This window comes from Oryctolagus cuniculus, chromosome 12, assembly GCF_964237555.1.
Source record: "Oryctolagus cuniculus chromosome 12, mOryCun1.1, whole genome shotgun sequence".
NCBI lineage: Eukaryota > Metazoa > Chordata > Mammalia > Lagomorpha > Leporidae > Oryctolagus > Oryctolagus cuniculus.
The window spans coordinates 26,433,822-26,452,795 of NC_091443.1; the positions used below are offsets into that span (position 1 = coordinate 26,433,822).

Sequence of the window (18,974 nt, forward strand, 5' to 3'; positions counted from 1 at the left end):
ACCAGGCCTGTACATAGTAGGTGGAGCAGAAGATCCAAGTTAGGCCACAGAACTTAGAAGAAATGACCTTGTGCCACTAGCCACATATAGCTATTCAAATTAAAAATGCAGTTCCTGAATTATACTCCGATCTAGTGCTAAGTAGCTGCATGTGGCTAGTTTATTGGGCAACACATGGTCTTAAATATAAAGGCAGGAGTTTAAAGTTGACTTCCAGCCTCAAAAGTAGGAAGCTAATGGAAGTGAAAAAATTACCAGTCCATGAAAGTATAAACTTTTTGAACTTAGAACATATCCAATAGGAATACACAAATGTTAAAGTTCTTAACAAGAGAGTGGAAGGCAAGCATTTATGAGTGAAGACAAAGTAAAGCTGAAACTCAGAAAAGAATCAACACTATTAATAACCTGTGAAAGCCAAAAACAAGCTGAGTATTAAGTAAGAGGAAAAATAAACAGCGGCCACTGCTGTGACATAGTAGGCTATATGGGAAAGCAGTAGAAGATGGCCCTTGCACCCAATGGGAGACTCAGAAGAGGCTTCTGGCTTTGATCTGCTCAGCTCAGTTCAGGTCCAGCTGTTGTGGCCATTTAAAGGAGTGAACCAGCAGATGGAAGACCTATCTTTCTACCTCTGTAACACTTTCAAAAAAAAAATCTTTAAAAAAAGAATTTGACCTCTAGCAATACAAATTTTAAGTACAAATAATTATTTCTTTGGACCAATGCCTACCCTCTCAGAGAAAAGATCTCTGAGTAGAAGCTTTTTTCTTAACTTGAGAAGCAGAGTGATAGCCGCATCCTATCTGTTGGTTTCATTTGCCAAATGGCTTGCAATTGCCAGGACTGCAGGAAGGAAGTGAATTTAGGTCTCCCAAGTGGTGACAGAAACCAAATTACTTGAGTCATTACCATTGCCTCCCAGGGTCTTAACTGGTACGAAGCTGGAGCCAGGAATCGAACGCAGACACTCTGATGCAGAATGCAGTCATCATGACCACTAGGCTACACACCCAAAACTGTTTTGGAGAGCATAACTGTTCTAACATTTAAAACAATTTATTCACGAATATTTGAATTTTGAGAAGACAAAAAACATTCTCAAACATTTTAAGGACAATAGATGCGGTTATTCTGAAAGAGTTTTCTTGGAGAACCTACCTCCAAGCACAAAACAGCAATGACATGCCAACACCAAGGAGGCTTTTCTCCAGAAACTGAGTCTTTCCTTTGTTCCCCAAAACAAGCTGAGGCTGAGTAGTCTAGTAGAAAGTCTGATTTGAAGTGGAGCAGTGGTAATGAAGAGAATGAACAGGAGACACTGACTTTTTTAAAGATTGATTTATTTGAAAGAGTCTGCAGAGAGAGGAAGAGACAGAGCTTCCATACCCTGATTCACTCCCCAAATGGCTGCAGTGGCCAGAGCCGGGTTGGTCCAAAGCCAGGAGCCAGGAGCTTTAGGTCTCCCATGAGTACTTGGGCCATCTTCCACTGCTTTCCCAGACACATTATCAAGGAGCTAAGAGTAAGTAGGCTGCTCCACTTTTGATCCAACTCCCTGCTTATGTGCCTAAGAAGGCAAGAAAAAATGGCTGAAGTGCTTAGGCCTCCACCACATACATGGGAGACCTAGAAGCAGCTCCTGCCTCCTCGCTTTGGCCTGACCCAGGTCCAGCCATTGCAGCCATTTAGGGAGTGAGCCAGAGGATGGAAGATCTCTCCATTTCTTCCTCTAACTCTGCCTTTCAAATAATTTTTTAATTAATTTATTTTTTTCATTTGTAGCAGTACTTAGTGTCCAACAGAAACCACTCCAAGCCGGCGCCGCGGCTCACTAGGCTAATCCTCCGCCTAGCGGCGCCGGCACACCGGATTCTAGTCCCGGTAGGGGCTCCGGATTCTGTCCCGGTTGCCCCTCTTCCAGGCCAGCCCTCTGCTGTGGCCAGGGAGTGCAGTGGAGGATGGCCCGGGTGCTTGGGCCCTGCACCCCATGGGAGACCAGGAAAAGCACCTGGCTCCTGGCTCCTGCCATCGGATCAGTGCGGTGCGCCGGCCGCAGCGCGCCAACCGCGGCGGCCATTGGAGGGTGAACCAACGGCAAAGGAAGACCTTTCTCTCTGTCTCTCTCTCTCACTGTCCACTCTGCCTGTCAAAAAAAAAAAAAAAAAAAAAAAAAAAAAAAAAAGAAACCACTCCATCTGCCAAACAGTATCTCGACTGCAAAGCTTCTCTTCTTGTTGGTGGATCGATAATGACAGGGCATAGCCATCATCTCCATGGCAATAGCAGCCAGGAGCTATCAGAGGAAAATTGCACATGGAGCCCCCAGCTCTGGGGCAGCCATGCCTCAGCTCCCTCTGGAGTATGTTGTGTCTGCAAGTCTGGTGAGCGCTGGGGACCTCCGACCCTGCGAGGCGCCCAGGCTGCAGGTGTCAAATAATTTTTTAAAGAAAGGAATATGAGAAACAAAATAAGGAATGCTTAACAATACAGGTTGAGCACTTGTTATCCCAAGTGCTTGGGACTAGTATTTCATTTTGGACTTTTTCAGATTTTTGGAATATCTGCATTTAACAAGATATCTCAGGGATGGAACCCAAGTCAAAACACAAAATTAATTTATGTTTCATATACAACTTATCCATGTAGCCTGAAGGTAAATTTTTTTTTTTTTTTTTTTTTTGACAGGCAGAGTGGACAGTGAGAGAGAGACAGAGAGAAAGGTCTTCCTTTTGCTGTTGGTTCACCCTCCAATGGCTGCCGCGGCCGGCGCGCTGCGGCCAGTGCACCACGCTGATCCAATGGCAGAAGCCAGGTGCTTCTCCTGGTCTCCCATGGGGTACAGGCCCAAGCACTTGGGCCATCCTCCACTGCACTCCCAGGCCACAGCAGAGAGCTGGCCTGGAAGAGGGGCAACCGGGACAGAATCCGGCACCCTGACCTGGACTAGAACCCGGTGTGCCAGTGCCACAAGGTGGAGGATTAGCCTATTGAGCCACGGCGCCGGCCTCTGAAGGTAAATTTTTTAAAAAAATTACTTATTTGAAAGGGGCTAGCGCTGTGGTATAGCGGTAAAGCTGCCACCTGCAGTGCCGGCATCCCATAAGGGTGCTGGTTCCAGACCTGGCTGTACCACTTCTTTTTTTTTTTTTTGACAGGCAGAGTGGACAGTGAGAAAGAGACAGAGAGAAAGGTCTTCCTTTGCCGTTTGTACCACTTCTGATCCAGCTCTCTGCTATGGCCTGGAAAGCAGTGCAAGATGTCCCAAGTCCTTGGGCCCCTACACCCATGTGGGAGACCAGGAAGAAGCTTCTGGCTCCTGGCTTTGAATCAGCCCAGTTCCGGCCATTGCAGGAGTGAACCAGTGGATGGAAGCCTTCTTTCTCTCTTTATAATGCTGCCTTTCAAATAAATAAATAAATCTTTAAAAACCAAAAGATTATTTGAAAGCAAGAGTTAGAGAGGGAGACAGTGATATCTTTCATCCTCTGATTCACTCCCCAAATGCCTACAATGACCAGGGCTGGGCCAGGCTGAAGCCAGGAGCCTAGAGGTCCAACCAGGTCTCCCATGAGGGTAGCAGGAACCCAACCACTTGGGCCATCTTCTGTTGCTTTCCCAGTCACATTGGCAGGCAGCTGGATCAGAAGTAGAACAGCTGGGCCTCGAATAGGTGCTCATATAGGGTGCTGCCATCACAGGCAGTGGCTCAACTTGCTGCACCACAATGCCAGCCCCCTGAAGGTAATTTTTAAAAAATGTATTTGGGGCTGGAACTGTGGTGTAGTGGGTAAAGCTGCCACCTGCAGCGCTGGCATCCCCTATGGGCACCAGTTCAAGTCCTGGGTGCTCCACCTCCAATCCAGCTCTCTGCTATGGCCTGGGAAAGCAGTCGAATGCACCCGCATGGGAGACCTGGAAGAAGCTCCTGGCTTTGGATCGGCACAGCTCCAGCCGTTGTAGCCAACTGGGCAGTGAACCACTGGATGGAGGACCTCTCTCTCTCTCTCTCTCTCTCTCTCTCTCTCTCTCTCTCTGCCTCTCCTTCTCTGTGTAACTCTTTCATATAAATAAATAAATCTTAAAAAAAACCCTGTATTTATTTGAGAACGAGCAAGAGTGAGCTCCCATCCTCTGGCTCATTCCCCAAATGTCTGCTGTGGCCACAGCTGGCTGGGCTAGGCTAAAGCTGGGAGATGGAACTCAATCTAGGTCTCCTACATGGTTGGCAGGGATCCAGCTGTTGAGCTGTCACTACTCCCTCTCAGGGTGCACATCAGCAGGAAGGTGAAATCAAAAGTGGATCCAGGATTCAAACCCAGACTGCAATATGGGAATCCAATAGGTATCTTAAGTGCTAGGGCAAATGTGCCGCCCCTGGAGGTGATTTTTTTTTTAAAGATTTATTTATTTATTTGAAAGGCAGAGTTAAAGAGAGAGGCAGAGGCAGAGAGACAGAGAGGTCTTCTATCTGCTGGTTTACTCTCCAAATGGCCACAATGGCCAGAGTTGGGCCAATCCGAAGCCAGGAGCCAGGAGCTTCTTCTGGGTCTTCTCATGTGGGTGCAGGAGCCCAAGGACTTGGGCCATCTTCTACTGCTTTCCCAGGCCATAGCAGAGAGCTGGATTGGAAGTAGAGTAGCTGGGATTCAAACCAGCATCCACAGGGGATGCCGGGACTAGAGGTGGTGGTTTCACTTATAAGCCACAATGCCGACCTCTGAAGGTAATTTTATGCATTATTTTTAGTGGTCCTGCATTTTAACTGTAACCTGTCACACAAAGTTGTGGAATTTTTTTATTTGTGATGTCCTATCTGCATTCAAAAAGTTTCAGAGTTTGGAGCATTTTGGACTTAAGATTGCTAGGTTAAGGATGTTCAATCTTATATAGACTAGTTTCATAGTAAGTATTCATTGTAACTTAGAACGTCTTATAAATGGTGTATTTTGGGGCCGGCGCTGTGGCGCAGAGGGTTAAAGCCCTGGCCTGAAGTGCAGGCATCCCATGTGGGTGCCGGTTCTGGTCCCGGCTGCTCCTCTTTTTTTTTTTTTTTGTTTTTTGTTTTTTGTTTTGACAGGCAGAGTGGACAGTGAGAGAGAGAGACAGAGAGAAAGGTCTTCCTTTTGCCGTTGGTTCACCCTCCAATGGCCGCCGCGGCTGGCGCGCTGCGGCTGGCGCACCGCACTGATCCGATGGCAGGAGCCAGGAGCCAGGTGCTTTTCCTGGTCTCCCATGGGGTGCAGGGCCCAAGCACCTGGGCCATCCTCCACTGCACTCCCTGGCCACAGCAGAGGGCTGGCCTGGAAGAGGGGCAACCGGGACAGAATCCGGCGCCCCGACCGGGACTAGAACCCGGTGTGCCGGCGCCGCTAGGCGGAGGATTAGCCTAGTGAGCCACGGCGCCGGCCCCGGCTGCTCCTCTTCTGATCCAGCTCTCTGCTATGGCCTGGGAAAGCAGTAGAAGATGGCCCAAGTCCTTGGGCCCCTGCGTCTGCGTGGGAGACCTGGAAGAAGCTCCTGGCTCCTGGCTTCAGATCGGCACAGCTCCAGTCGTCGCGGCCAATTGGGGAGTGAATCAGTGGATGGAAGATCTCTTTCTCTCTCTGTCTCTACCCCTCTCTATAACTCTTTCAAATAAATAAAATAAACTAAAATAAATAAATAAATGGTGTATTTTTCTGCATACAAAAACTCAATTTGTTTTTTTAAAAGCAGTTACTTATTTTGAAAGGCAGTGAGAGAGGAAGAGAGATAGGGAGATTAAGAGATCTGGTTTACCCTCCAGATGGCCTCAATAGCTGGGCCTGAGCCAAGCCAAAGCCAGGAGCCAGGAACTCAATTCTGGTCTCCCACTTGCATGGCGGGGGCCCTAGTACTTGGACTATATTCCACTGCCTTTCCAGGCATATTAGCAGAGAGCTGGATGAGAAGCAGGCCAGCACTCAGATATGGGATGCCGGCACAGTAAGCAGTGGCTTAACCCTCTGCTTCACAACACTGGCCCCCAAACTCACTATCTTTAATTGAAATTAAGGAGGAAAGCTGGTAAGAAAATTCTTACAATCAGAGTGACTGAAGGGTCAACATCTGCTTAATGGATAACCCCTATCTATCCTGGAAACTTTAGGCTGAAATCCACACAAGTGCAACAGATAGATTAAAAACTTAACCCCGGGGCTGTGGCGCAGGAGGTTAAGCCTCTGCCTGTTGCACCGGCATCACATATGGGCACCGGTGCATGTCCCAGCTGCTCCTCTTCTGATCCATTTCTCTGCTAATGTGTCTCTGACAGCAGTGGAAAATGGCCCAAGTACTTGAGCCCCTGCACCCACATGGGAGACCCAGAAAAAGCTCCTGGCTCCAGGCTTTGGATTGACCCAGTGGATCAGAGAACCTCTCAAACAGATAAATGTTTAAAACACAAAAACAAAACTTAACCCCACAATAAAAGTAAATTTTGCTTTAATGAAATTAAAAGTTCAGAACCAAATGACTTAAAATGGTAGAGTGACATAGTCTTCCTCTCAAGCAAGTATACAAAAAGCTTCCCTTTCTCCAATTTGACACTGTTAAATAATGAATGAATCTTACATAATCTCTAAGTGAATGAACTTTTTTGTGGTGTTATTTGTTACTTTAACATATCAGATGAATTTACATAACAGGCTAGAGAACAGAAGTAAGAGATAATAGGTGCTTCAGTACCACCCATATTATCTACTAAGACCACAGTGTGAGCAACAGCGTGTAGGTTCATGGTAGTAGTCCCTTGAATGAAGGAGCGCAGACAGAAGTTTCCACAAACACAGGTTTTTGCAGTATCCAAATCTTGGCAAAGATGGAAAGGAATGATATGAGAGCCATATGGAATCCTATTGGAAAAAAATGTTTAAAAATATTTTATAATATGTTACTAGATTCATAACTTCAAGTATCAGGACAGGAATCATAAGGACACTGAATTACAATGATGGAAAAATAAAATGATCACTTAATGACTTATATTGTTTTATCTGGTAAGAATGGGGAAAATATACTTAAAAACAGCATATGGAATATTGTGAACTTAAAAGATGGTCTATATGCCATTCAATAAAATATCTTTCAGCATGGCCACTTAATAGGATAACCCACTAAACAGGAATGAAAAAGTCATCTTTCCTTTATGTATACTTCAAATACCTAACAAATAATAAGCAACCTAGAGATTCTGAAACAGTGGGACTGAGGTTAACTCTAGGAATCTGTATTTCTCCTTGCTCCCTTTTTATAAACATTTATTTATTTGAAAAGCAGAGTTACAGAGACACAGAAAGGGAGAAAGATCTTCCATCTGCTGGTTCATTTCCCAAATGGCCTCAATGGCCAGGACTGAGCTTGGCTGAAGCCAGGAGTCACGAGCTTTATCCAGTCTCCGATGTGGGTGCAGGAGCTTGAGGACTTGAGCCATCTTTCCCAGGTACTTGATCAGGGAGCTGTATCGGAAATAGAGCAGCTGAGACTCAAATTGGTGCCCATGTGGGATGTTGGCATCGCAGGTGGCAGCTTAACCCACTGGCCTCTATATATCTAGCATATTATTTAAAAGCTCCTCTATGGGGCTGGTGTTGTGGTGATGCGGGTTAAGCCGCCGCCAGTGATGATGGCATCCCATATGGACACTGATTCAAGCCCTGGCTGCTCAACTTCTGATCCAGCTCCCCGCTAATGTGCCTGGGGAAGCAGTAGAAGATGGTACAAGTGCTTGGGCCCCTGCACCCAGAAGAAGCTCCTGGCTTCTTGGTTTGGTCTAACCCAGCCGTAGCTGTTGTGGACATTTGGGGAATGAATCAATAGATGGAAGCTCTCTCTCTATAACTCTGCCTTTCAAATAAATAAATCTTAAAAAAATATATATGATATTCCTACCATTTGGATCACATCTTAGCTTCTATACCTACATGCAAGAAACATGAACAAAAGGAATAATTGGAGTTCAGAGTGTCACTGAAAACAACCGTGGTCAGTGTTCAACACCAGAGAGAAAGAATCAGCAGCTACTGAACCCTAGTATCTGCCCAATGCTTTGAACTTAGATTAGCTCAATTATCTTCACAACTTTGTAAAGTAGGTATTGTGTCACAAATGAGAAAACTGATTCAAAAAGGTTGAATAAATTGCTAATATCACACAAAGGACTAAGGCTAGGGATCAAAACCAAGTCTGACTCCAGAGACTACTCACTTGACCACTATGGCAGATTGGAGTTCTCAAACTTTAGGGTGCATCAGAATCAGGACTTATTAAACCACAGCTAGAAGAGCTGGCATTGTGATGCACTGGGTTAAGCCACCACCTGTAACACAAGCATCCCATACTGGAGTGCCAGTTTGCATCCTGGATGTCCCATTTCCAATCCAGTTCCTGCTAATGCACCTGGGAAAGCAGCAGGTGAAGGCCCAAGTATCTGGTCCCCTGCCAACCATGTGACAGACCCTGATACAGTTACAAACTTTGGCTTCATTGCAGGCATTTAGGGAGTGAACCAACAGATAGAAGATCTTTCTCTGTCACTTTGCCTTCCAAATAAATAAAACCAATCTTTAAAAATGAAACACACAGCTACACCCGTCTCATGACTTAGTAGGTCTGAGGTGTAGCCCAAGTACTTGCATCACTGACAAGTTCCTAGGTGATGCTTATGATGCAGATCAGAGTACTACACTTCAAAAAGCAATGCATTCATTCAAATGCATTCATTCATTTAACATCTTTTTTTTTAAAAGATTGATTTATTTGTTTGTTTGAAAGGCAGGGTGATGAAAGGGAAAGACAAAGAGAAAGAGTCATCTTCCATTTGTAGGTTCACTCCTCAAATGGCCACTACAGATGGGGCTGGGCCAAGTCAAAGGCAGGAGCCCAGAATTCTGAGTGTCTCATGTGTGGCAGGGACTCAAGTGTTCGAGCCATCATCTGCTGGATGAGAAGCTAAGCAGCCGGGACTCAAACCAGCACTCTGATATACAACGTGGGAGCCCCAAGTAGGGGCTTAACCTGCCACAATACCACAATACCTACCCCTATTCAAGTACATATTAAGTGGCTGATTTATGCCAGGACAAGTATACTACATGTTAGACTCTATAGAAATAGTGGAGAATAAAAGAAAGTCCATGCCGACACGGATCTTTCATTTTAGTAGGGAAAACTGACAGCAAATAAACAAATGCTCAAAAATTTATAAGCTCAAGTAATAGATCCTATGACCAAAAAAAAAAAAAACAATCAAACAATGTAGGTAGGTAGGGAATAATCCTTTAGATGGGGTGGACAGGTGAGACCTTTCTGGAATGACACCAGGGCAGTGAGCTGAATGGAGTGTGTGAGCTATGATAAGGAACAGTTTGATGAGAAACCTAGGTTGGCATTAAAATCTTACCTAGTACAAAGTATGGTCCGTGCAGAAGACTCTAACAAAGTTAATGGCACTTGCAGCTTTATAACTGGAAGGACTTTGGGTTGTTCAAAAGTATTTCCAAAAAGATCTAAGTACTCAAGGGATAAATTTTTAAACTCACTGGGTAAAAATGGAAGCTTATTTCGAGCTGCTGACAAAAATCGAAGGTTTGTTAGTTGTCCTATCTTGAAAGGAAACTGAATTAATTCATTATCATCCAGTTTTAAATCCGTAAGCTCTCGGAGCTGGCAAAACTGCACAGGGAGTGCCTTGATTTTATTCTTGCTGAGATCCAAGCTTCGAAGAGACTTCTGGAGTGTAGACTGACACAAGTCTACACTAAACGACTCCAAGTGATTGTCATTCAGGTTAAGTTCTTGAAGGTGTATGAGGTCTCCAATCGTAGCTGGAAGCGTTTTTATACGGTTGTGACTCAAGTCTAATTTCCGAAGGTTTTTTAGGCAAAGCATACGCATATCAACTCGGACAAGCCCACAATAAGAAGTCTGAAGATGTTCCAGAGAATACGGAAAGTTCTTGCTTAAAGGATAGTCCTTTTTGGATGTGATAACCATTTTAGTTTTAAATTTTTCGAATTCTGAAGTCTTCACTGGAGTGAGTGTTGAAAGTTGTGCATTAACTTCACAGCCTCTATGAGCCAGTCTCACAGTTGAAAGGAACTGCTTTAAACTGCTGGAGTTGGCCTGAATGAATAAAAGTAAGTTGTACAACTGCAAATTCCACATTAGATAATACATATATGCTAATTCTTCCCATAAGGAATTCTGGAGAGTGATATATGTGAAGGTGATACAATCACTTATTGAAATTGGCTGTAAATCAGAAATGTTTTAGAATTTGGGGCCGGCGCCGCGGCTCAATAGGCCAATCCTCCACCTAGCGGCGCCGGCACACCAGGTTCTAGTCCCGGTTGGGGCGCCGGATTCTGTCCCGGTTGCCCCTCTTCCAGGCCAGCTCTCTGCTGTAGCCCGGGAAAGCAGTGGAGGATGGCCCAAGTGCTTGGGCCCTGCACCCCATGGGAGACCAGGAGAAGCACCTGGCTCCTGCCTTTGGATCAGGGTGGCGCACCAGCCGTGGTGGCCATTGGAGGGTGAACCAATGGCAAAAGGAAGACCTTTTTCTCTCTGTCTCTCTCTCACACTATCCACTCTGCCTGTCAAAAAAAAAAAAAAAAAAAAAAAAAAAGATTTTGGACATTTCAGCTTAGATCTTTTTGAGAAGCCAGTGTTGTGAGGCAGGGGTTAAGCCACTGCCTGCAATGCTGGCATCCCAAGACAGTGCCAGTTTGAGTCCTGGTTGCTTCACTTCTGATCCAGCTCCCTGATAATGTGCCTGAAAATGCAGCAGAGAATGGCCAAGTGCTTGGGCTCCTATAATCACACGGGAGACCCAGATGCAGTTCCTGGTTCCTGACTTCAGCTTGGCCCAACCCTACTATTGTGGCCATTTGAAGTATGAATCAATGGATGGAAGATCTCTCTTTTTTAAAGATTTTATTTATTTTTTTTACTTGAAAGGCAAAGTTTGGGAGATGAGGGAGAGACAGAGATCTTCTATCCGCTGGTTCACTCCCCAAATGGCCACAATGGCCAGGGCTGGGTCAGCCTGAATCCAGGAGTCTGGAACTCCATCCAGGTCTCCTACATGGGTGGCAGTAACTCAAGCACTTGAGTCGTCTTCTGTTGCTTTCCCAGGGCATTAGTAGGGAGCTGGACTGGAAGCAGAGCAGCCGGGACTCCAACTGACATTTGTATGGGATGTCTGCATTGTGGCTTAACCCATTGTGCCATAATGCCAGCCCCATCTCTCTCTCTCCCTCTCTGTCTCTTGCTCTTTCTTTCTGGGCAACTGCCTTTTTTTTTTTTTTTTTTTTTTTTTTCAAAAACTTTATAAAAAACATTTAGTTATTTACTTGAAAGGCAGTAAATAACTGGGGCCGTTGCTGTGGTGTAGTGGTAAATCCGCCACCGGCAGTGCCGGCATCCCATACTGGCATGGGTTCAAGTCCTGGCTGCTCCACTTCTGCAGGCTGCTATGGCTTGGGAAAGCAGAAGAAGATAGACTTGGGCCCCTACACCTGTGTGGGAGACCTAGAAGAAGCTCCTGGCTTCAGATCCACCCAGCTCCAGCCACTGCAGCCAACTGGGAAGTGAACCAGTGGATGGAAGACTTCTCTCTCTCTCTCTGCCTCTCTATAACTCTGACTTTCAAATAAATAAATAAACCTTAAAAAATTACATTGAGAATGCTTAGAATATACATTCTAAGTAAAACTGTTCTATAAAGGGGAATAAAAACTGTTCAAAGGCAGAAGCATAAAAGTATAAAATAAAGACAGGTTCCATGTGAGACTTGAGTTTAGGAAGAACTGACCAGAACCTTAACTGCCTCTGGGATAGGCCACGCTGGAAGCCGTGTACTGTAAACTACCCAGGGTGCCACTCACAAAGACTAGAGTCATACAAAGTGACATCCCTCTGGAAAGGAGCACATAAAGCAAGAGAGACTGTCCCCAGTGAGATGGAGAAACCACTAACAAAATGGCATTTAAATTAAGTCATCTATAAAAACAGCTAGCATCTTACGACGCTTTTGGAGCTGTGTAAAATGTATAGTGAAGGACGAGTGATCTTGTTTTGTTGGAATGTGAGGGCTGAGGAGAGCAGGAAAGGACTAGAAATACAGGATGACAACAGACTGTTAATGGCCTGGGAAAGGCAGCAGAAAATGGCCAAGTGTGTGGGATCCTGATACCTATGTGGGAGACCTGATGAAGCTCCTGGCTCCAGGCACTGCCTTATCTGGGGAACGAACCAGCAGACAGAAGATCTCACTCCCCCTCTGTCTCTCCCTTCTCTCCCTGTAACTGGCTCTCAAAATAAATAAATAAATCTTTTTTTTTTTTTTTTTTTTAATTACAAGACAAGGGGCTGGTATACTGGCACAATAGGTTAAAGTCACTGCTTGGCCGGCGCCGCGGCTCACTAGGCTAATCCTCCGCCTTGCGGCGCTGGCACACTGGGTTCTAGTCCCAGTCGGGGCACCAGATTCTGTCCTGGTTGCCTCTCTTCCAGGCCAGCTCTCTGCTGTGGCCAGGGAGTGCAGTGGAGGATGGCCCAAGTACTTGGGCCCTGCACCCCATGGGAGACCAGGAGAAGTACCTGGCTCCTGCCATCGGATCAGCGCAGTGCACCAGCCGCAGCGCGCCGGCCAAGGCGGCCATTGGAGGGTGAACCAACGGCAAAGGAAGACCTTTCTCTCTGTCTCTCTCTCTCACTGTCCACTCTGCCTGTCAAAAAAAAAAAAAAAAAAAAAAAAAAAAAAAAAAAAAAAAAAAGCCACTGCTTAGGAAAATGATATCCTACATCGGAAGTGCTTGGCTTTTTATCCAACGTCCTGCTAATCTGCCTGGGAAGATGGTGGATGATGGCCCAACTGCTGGGGCCTGGGCCACACATGTGGGAGACCTGGGTGGAGCTCTCCACTTCTGACTTCACCTTGTCCCAGCCCCAGATGTTGTGACCATTTGGGGAATGAGCTAGAGGCTAGAAGACTGCTTTTTCTGTGTTATTCTCTTTACAAATAAATCTTAAAAAAAAAAAGAAAATTAATTCTAGAGGTAAGTGTTTGGCCCAGCAATTAAGACATCACTTGGGATACTTAGATTCCCTACTGGAGTGCCTGGGTTAAAGTCCAGGCTCTGCTTCCTGCTAATGTGGACCCTGATGGGCAACAGGTGATAGGATTTGGGTTCCTGCCACCCATGTGAGAACCTAGATGGGGCCCAGGCTCCTGGTTTCAGACTGGCCCAGCCCTGGCTGTTGCAAACATGGAACCTGCAGATGGAAAACTTCTGCCTTTCAAATAAATGGGAAGAAAAAAAGTAAATATATTTTAAAAAATTTTGAAAAGATGCATTTTATTCCTTTCCTTCCATCAAATTGGAACCTGAGGTTTAGCTGGCAAAAATGTAGACCTGTGCTACTTGCTTTATAGTTTCAGTCAAACACCGTTAAGATTCCATCTCCGGCACAGAAGCAAACCTACTTTCTCTAACTATCCTGAGAGCCTTACTTAGACAGACTCCGCCCTTTACAAGGCACACAGCACATTTAAGAGGCTGTCTCTTGTGCCGTCACATCCTCAACACACCTGCAACAGCCCAGGCCCAGTAAGCTATACATGGTATCACTATGCTCAGACTTCTTTAAAGAAAACACAGCTAAGCACCTTAACTATTCATGGTTCTAATCCATACCTTACTTAGACAGATATCCACAGGGGGCTCCTTCAACCGAACAGTTGCTTTCCCTTCATCCACAAATTTTGTGAAGAACTGCTCAATGTTCTCCTTCAGCTGCTTAAAATCAACGAGAAAAAAAGGGACAAAACTAGGTAGTGTTATGCAATAACATTTATAGCAACTAGAATGTGCAAGTCACTCTGTCAGGCTTGGGTCTGGTTCTCAGTCCTTAAGTGGGGTGTTTTAGGCTTTCAAGTTTTAGCATTTTTGTGTGAGCCCAGCATTTGGTGCAGCAATGAAGATGTAGCTTTGGACACCTGCATCCCATAATAGAGTACTCGGGTTTGAAGGCCCCCAGCTCCACTTTTGATTTCAGCTTCGTCATAATGTACACTCTAGAAGGCAACAGGTGATGGCTCAAATAGTTGGGGTCCCTGCCACACATGTGGGAGAGACCTGGACTGAGTTTAAGCCTCAGGCTTCAGCCTGGCCCAACCCTGATTGTTGCAGGCCTTTGGGGAGCGAACCAGCAGGTGGAAGACCTCTGTCGCTCTGCCTCTCAAGTAGATGAAAATAAAAAATATTTAAAAAAAATCCTCTTGGGGTAGGCATTTGGTGCAGTGGCTAAAAAGTCACTTGAGACACCTGCACGCCATTTTGGAATTCCTGGGTTTGAGTCCTGGCCTGACTTCCGATTCCAGCTTCCTGTTGATGTGTACCCTGAGAGGCAGCTGGTGACAGCTCAGCATTTGAGTCTCTGCCATCCACATGGGAGACCTGACCTGAATTCCAGGTACTTAAGATTCAGCCTGACGCAGCCCCAGCTATTTTGTGGGCATTTGAAGGGTGAACCAGTGGATGGAAGAGATGTCTCTCTCAAATAAAATCAAAATAGGGGCTTGGTGCTGTGGCTCAGCATATTAAAGCACAGCCTGCATTCCTATATGGGTGCCAACTGGAGTCCTGGCTGCTCCACTTCCAATCCAGCTCCCCAGTAATATGCCTGGGAAAGCAGTGGAAGATGGCCCAAGTGCTTGGGCCCCTGCACCCACGTGGAACCTGGCTCCTGGCTTTGGCCTGGCCCAGTCCTGGCTGTTGCAGCCATTTGGGGAGTGAATGAGCAGGTGGCAGCTCTCTCTCTGTCTCTCCTCTTTTTTTTTTTTTTTTTTTTTTTTTTTTTTTTTTTTAAGATTTATTTTTATTTGTTTGAAAGAGTTACAGAGAGAGGTAGAGACAGAGAGACAGGTTTTTCATTTGCTGGTTCACTCCCCAAATGGCCACAATGGCCAGAGCTGAGCTGATCCAAAGTCAGGAGACAGAAGCTTCCTCTGGGTCTCCCACATGGGTGCAGAGGCCCAAAGACTTGGGCCATCTTCTACTGCTTTCCCAGGCTATAACAGAGAGCTGGATTAGAAGAGGAGCAGCCAGGACTAGAACCGGTGCCCTTATGGGATGCCGGCACTTCAGGCCAGGGCTTTCAACCGCTGTGCCACAGTTCTGGCCCCGATAAATGTTCTTAAAAAACATTTCCCTCAACTGCATGGAATAAAGCACGAACTCTGGGGGAAAGTGAGGATGGGCCGGAGAGCAGGACAAGAGAATCAAAGAGGCCGGTACCACGGCTCACTAGGCTAATCCTCTGTCTTGTGGCACCAGCACACCGGGTTCTAGTCCCAGTCGGGGCACCAGATTCTGTCCCGGTTGCCCCTCTTCCAGGCCAGCTCTCTGCTGTGGCCAGGGAGTGTAGTGGAGGATGGCCCAAGTACTTGGGCCCTGCACCCCATGGGAGACCAGGAGAAGCACCTGGCTCCTGCCATTGGATCAGCAAGGTGCGCTAGCCGCAGCGCACTGGCCGCGGCGGCCATTGGAGGGTGAACCAATGGCAAAGGAAGACCTTTCTCTCTGTCTCTCTCTCTCTCACTGTCCACTCTGCCTGTCAAAAAAAAAAAAAAAAAAAAAGAGAGAGAGAGAGAGAGTCAAAGAGATCCCTTACGAGACAAGCCAGGAAGGGTGTGGCTTAGACCGCAGGTGAAATGGAAGGAAATACACAAATCTGAAACATATTTAGAAAGTCAGTTTAAAAGGGTTCAATGCCATATTGCATGTGGGAACACAAGGGCTTAAGGTTTCTGGATGTGGATGTAGAACACTGTCAGAAAAGCAGATTTGGGTGTGGCAAGAAAAATTAATATCCAGGTATTATGAATTTGAAATGCTGCAACAATCCAATTAGATTCCCAGAGGGAATGCATTTGGTGCAGCAGTTGCAATGCCACCTGGAACACCCACATCCCATATCAGAGTGCCTTGGTATGAGTCCTGTTTCCTGCTGATGCAATCCCTGGGAAGCAGCAGGGAGTGGCTCAAGTACTTGGGTCCCTGTGACCTACAGAGATCTGGATTGGGTTCTGGGCTCCTGTCTTTGGCCTAGCCCAGCCTGGCTAGTGCAGGCATCTGGAAATGGAAGATATTTATAGGTGTCTCTTTCAAATAAATAAAAACTTAAGACATTTCCAGTAGACACTAAATTCTAGTTCGAAGTTAAGGGCGAGGACATAGATTTAGGAGTCACAGTCAGACGGCTGGTAGCTAAAGACATGAAGCAGCAAAGCAGAGGGTATAACAAGAAAGAATCCCTAAGTATTTCCTTCACTTAGTATGAACACCCATTCTTCAGGGTCCACCCTAGTGCCACCTAAATTCATTTAGCATCCACGACGTCCTGAGTATTGTGCCTAAACCTTCAAGGTTTACTACCAAATTTTGATTAAAATCTCCACTAGGAGAGGTGGTGTTGAGACACAGTGGGTTAAGGAGCTGCCTGGGAGGGCTGCATCCCACACCAGATTCCCAGTTCAAGTCCTGGCTACTCCTTGATCCTGTGCCAGGGAAGAGGTGGATGATGGTCCCAGTGCTTGGGTTCCCATCACCCACGTTGGGGGCCTGGAAGGAGTTCCCATCTCCTTGTTTCAGCCTGGCGCAGCCCCAGCTGTTGCGTCCATTCAGGAAGCAGAGAAGCGGCTGGAGGATCTCTGTGACACTGCCTTTCAGGTAAGTCAGTCAGTCTTCAGAATCCCCACTAGGGAAGCAGACATTTAGTCTATCAGCTAAGCAACCCGTGTCCCACATCAGAGCGCCTGGGTTCAAATCTCAGCTCTAGGTCCTGATGCCAGCATTCCTGAGAACGCAGCAAGGATGGCGTAAGTAAACTGGGCTTCTTTTTTTTCTTTTAAAGATTGATTTATTTATTTGAAAGAATTACAGAGAGAGATCTTCTATCTGCTGGTTCACTCCCCAAATGACTACAACAGTCAGGGCCGGGCTAGTCTGAAGCCAGGAACCAGGAGTTTTTTCTAGGTCTCTCATGTGGGGGCTGGGGCCCGAGCACTTGGGCCATCTTCCACTGCTTTCCCAGGTGCATTAGCAGGCAGTTGGATCGGAAGTGAAACAGCCAGGACTCAAACTGGTGCCCATATAAGATGCCAGTACTGCAGTGGCAGCTTAACCTGCTCTGCCACAGCGCTGGCCCCAATACATAAATATTAAAAAAAAAAAAATTAGGTGGCTCTCAATGACACAGTAACATTCCATTTCCTCAACTACAAATGTCCAGTGTGGAATATAACACTGTAAAAGAAACCATCTCAGAAACCCTTTCAATCCAGTCAGGAGCTGGATACAAGGGTGGGTGGTGAAGTGCCCCCTCGCGGCTGTATTTGGGGACGCAAAAGTATTCCAGTCGTTTTCACAGAACCACACAATGGCTGGATATGGAGGAAAAGGAATTTTATAAATCTTCTGCTCTTAAAAATTCTTTGTAAACTTCCAATAGCCTCTAGAGAATTTACTGTTGCTCTTCAAGCACCAAATGCTGTGGACCTAAGAAATCAGGGCAATATTTTAAGGAGGGAAATAAAAGGACAATAACCAACAACTTGAAAAAAGAAAAAAAGTCAAGATGCAACCCAAAGCATCGCCGTTTCGCTGCTGAACTAAGCTGGGCTACTGACCCCAGGGGCTCCTGTGAAAAACAAACTGGGGAAAAGACTCCGTGACAAACAGAATGCACACAGGCTAAGTGCAGTTAGCTCAGGGTTCCCCCAACAGCGACAGCTGCTTCATTCACACCTGACTCACGCAGGCTGAAATTCACAGGCTTTAAGGGGCGGGGCGGCTGCACAGCAACACTTGGGATCCCGAGCGGCAGAAACGAACCAGAAAACTCACGAAAAGCTGCACTCCCCCAAGCCCTCTTCCTTCGGGGTCCCAGGGTGGCGCGACTCGGGGCCAGAGCCCTGGAAGCCCCCCAAGGCAGACCCCACCCCACCGCGGAGTTAGACGAGCGCGCGGGGCTCGAGGGCGGCCGCCTCTCGCTCCGATCGCCTGGCTGACCACGGCCCCTGCTGCCCCCTCCACGCACCTCATAACGGGTCCCACGCTTGTCCTTCAGGGTGGAGATGAGCAGGCAGGCTCGGGGGCGATCGCCCGGCTCGCCCCCGGCCCGGGACCGCGGCTGCTGACAGAGACTCAACACGGCTCGGACGCCCTTGCCCCGGTTCCTCATGCCCAAGGCCGGCAAGTGGCGGCTGACCACCTCCACCTCGCAATGCAGCCTCATCTCGCCCCAGCAGAGACAACTCGGCCCCACGACTTTCAAACTTCCTCCTTCCCGCCACCCCGCGCCGCCGCCGCCGCCGCCGGGGTCCTCGAGCGCGCGGGCTGCCCGCGGATGCGCCTGTCCGCCGGGCGCACCCGCGTCCCGGGCTCTCCCAGGCGCGTGGCCCCTCGAGTCCCGCGCGGCCGGCGGCGTCCGTACTCCCTTGCGGGACCGAGTCTTCCTCAGGGGCGTGGCGGGCTCCGAAGTCTGACAGCCGGGCTTGCACTCTTGGAAACCGGCAGTTGGCAGGGGCTCAAGGTCCTTTCCCCGCAGCGCGTGGGAGCCGAGGGTGGCTGTTAACGGTTTGGGGCAGATTCGTGAGGTTTTTGCGTTTCATGCGTCGGGCCCCTGGGTTTCCTGAAGGAAGACAGGGATCCCTCTGTATCCCTCTGTATTAGTAAATATCTAAAAATGGTCTAAATCATAAATCTTAAAATCTGTTTTTGCAAAAACTGTAATGCCTATTTTAACAGTGTCTGCTTATTCGGTTACTCTGCCATTTCTAGAGTTAGGTCCTGTAAGCTCTTTTTTTGACTCTGTTAAATAATCCTAAATTATGTAAACTCTTATATACAAGGTTTTTTTTATTTCTGGTTTATTCGACAACAAGAGAC

The 18,974-nt window shown here is 47.0% G+C and overlaps 1 protein-coding gene and 1 non-coding gene across 4 annotated transcripts; both read right to left on the reverse strand.

Annotated features, from left to right (window-relative positions):
- Positions 1-2,158: 2,158 nt before the first annotated feature.
- LOC127484029 (small Cajal body-specific RNA 13) lies at positions 2,159-2,432 on the reverse strand. The gene has a single exon (XR_007910810.2). It is a non-coding gene; the product is annotated as a small Cajal body-specific RNA 13 (non-coding RNA).
- Positions 2,433-6,448: 4,016 nt separating this feature from the next.
- LRR1 (leucine rich repeat protein 1) lies at positions 6,449-18,733 on the reverse strand. 3 transcript variants are annotated; one of them, XM_002718227.5, is made up of 4 exons: positions 18,124-18,733; positions 13,719-13,817; positions 9,422-10,143; positions 6,449-6,875 (listed from the first exon to the last, which is right to left on the reverse strand). In XM_002718227.5, exons 1-4 carry the CDS (start codon positions 18,319-18,321, stop codon positions 6,635-6,637), a joined length of 1,260 nt encoding a protein of 419 aa, XP_002718273.2. In that variant the 5' UTR covers positions 18,322-18,733; the 3' UTR covers positions 6,449-6,634. The 3 variants fall into 3 exon arrangements, with proteins under 3 accessions (XP_002718273.2, XP_051678768.2, XP_008267844.2); XM_051822808.2 differs by having other exon boundaries at positions 13,719-13,820; positions 18,124-18,420; XM_008269622.4 differs by lacking the exon at positions 9,422-10,143 and having other exon boundaries at positions 18,124-18,405.
- Between the last annotated feature and the right edge of the window lie 241 nt (positions 18,734-18,974).

Bases quoted from the DNA above. Each gene is read 5' to 3' on its own strand.
- LRR1 (XM_051822808.2), bottom strand. From the start codon at position 18,321: ATGAGGCTGCATTGCGAGGTGGAGGTGGTCAGCCGCCACTTGCCGGCC. The intron at 13,821-18,123 runs GTGCGTGGAGGG...GTTGATTTTAAG, and splicing joins AGCGTGGGACCCGTTATGAG to CAGCTGAAGGAGAACATTGA. The intron at 10,144-13,718 runs GTATGGATTAGA...TTATTCATTCAG, and splicing joins TGGATATCTGTCTAAGTAAG to GCCAACTCCAGCAGTTTAAA.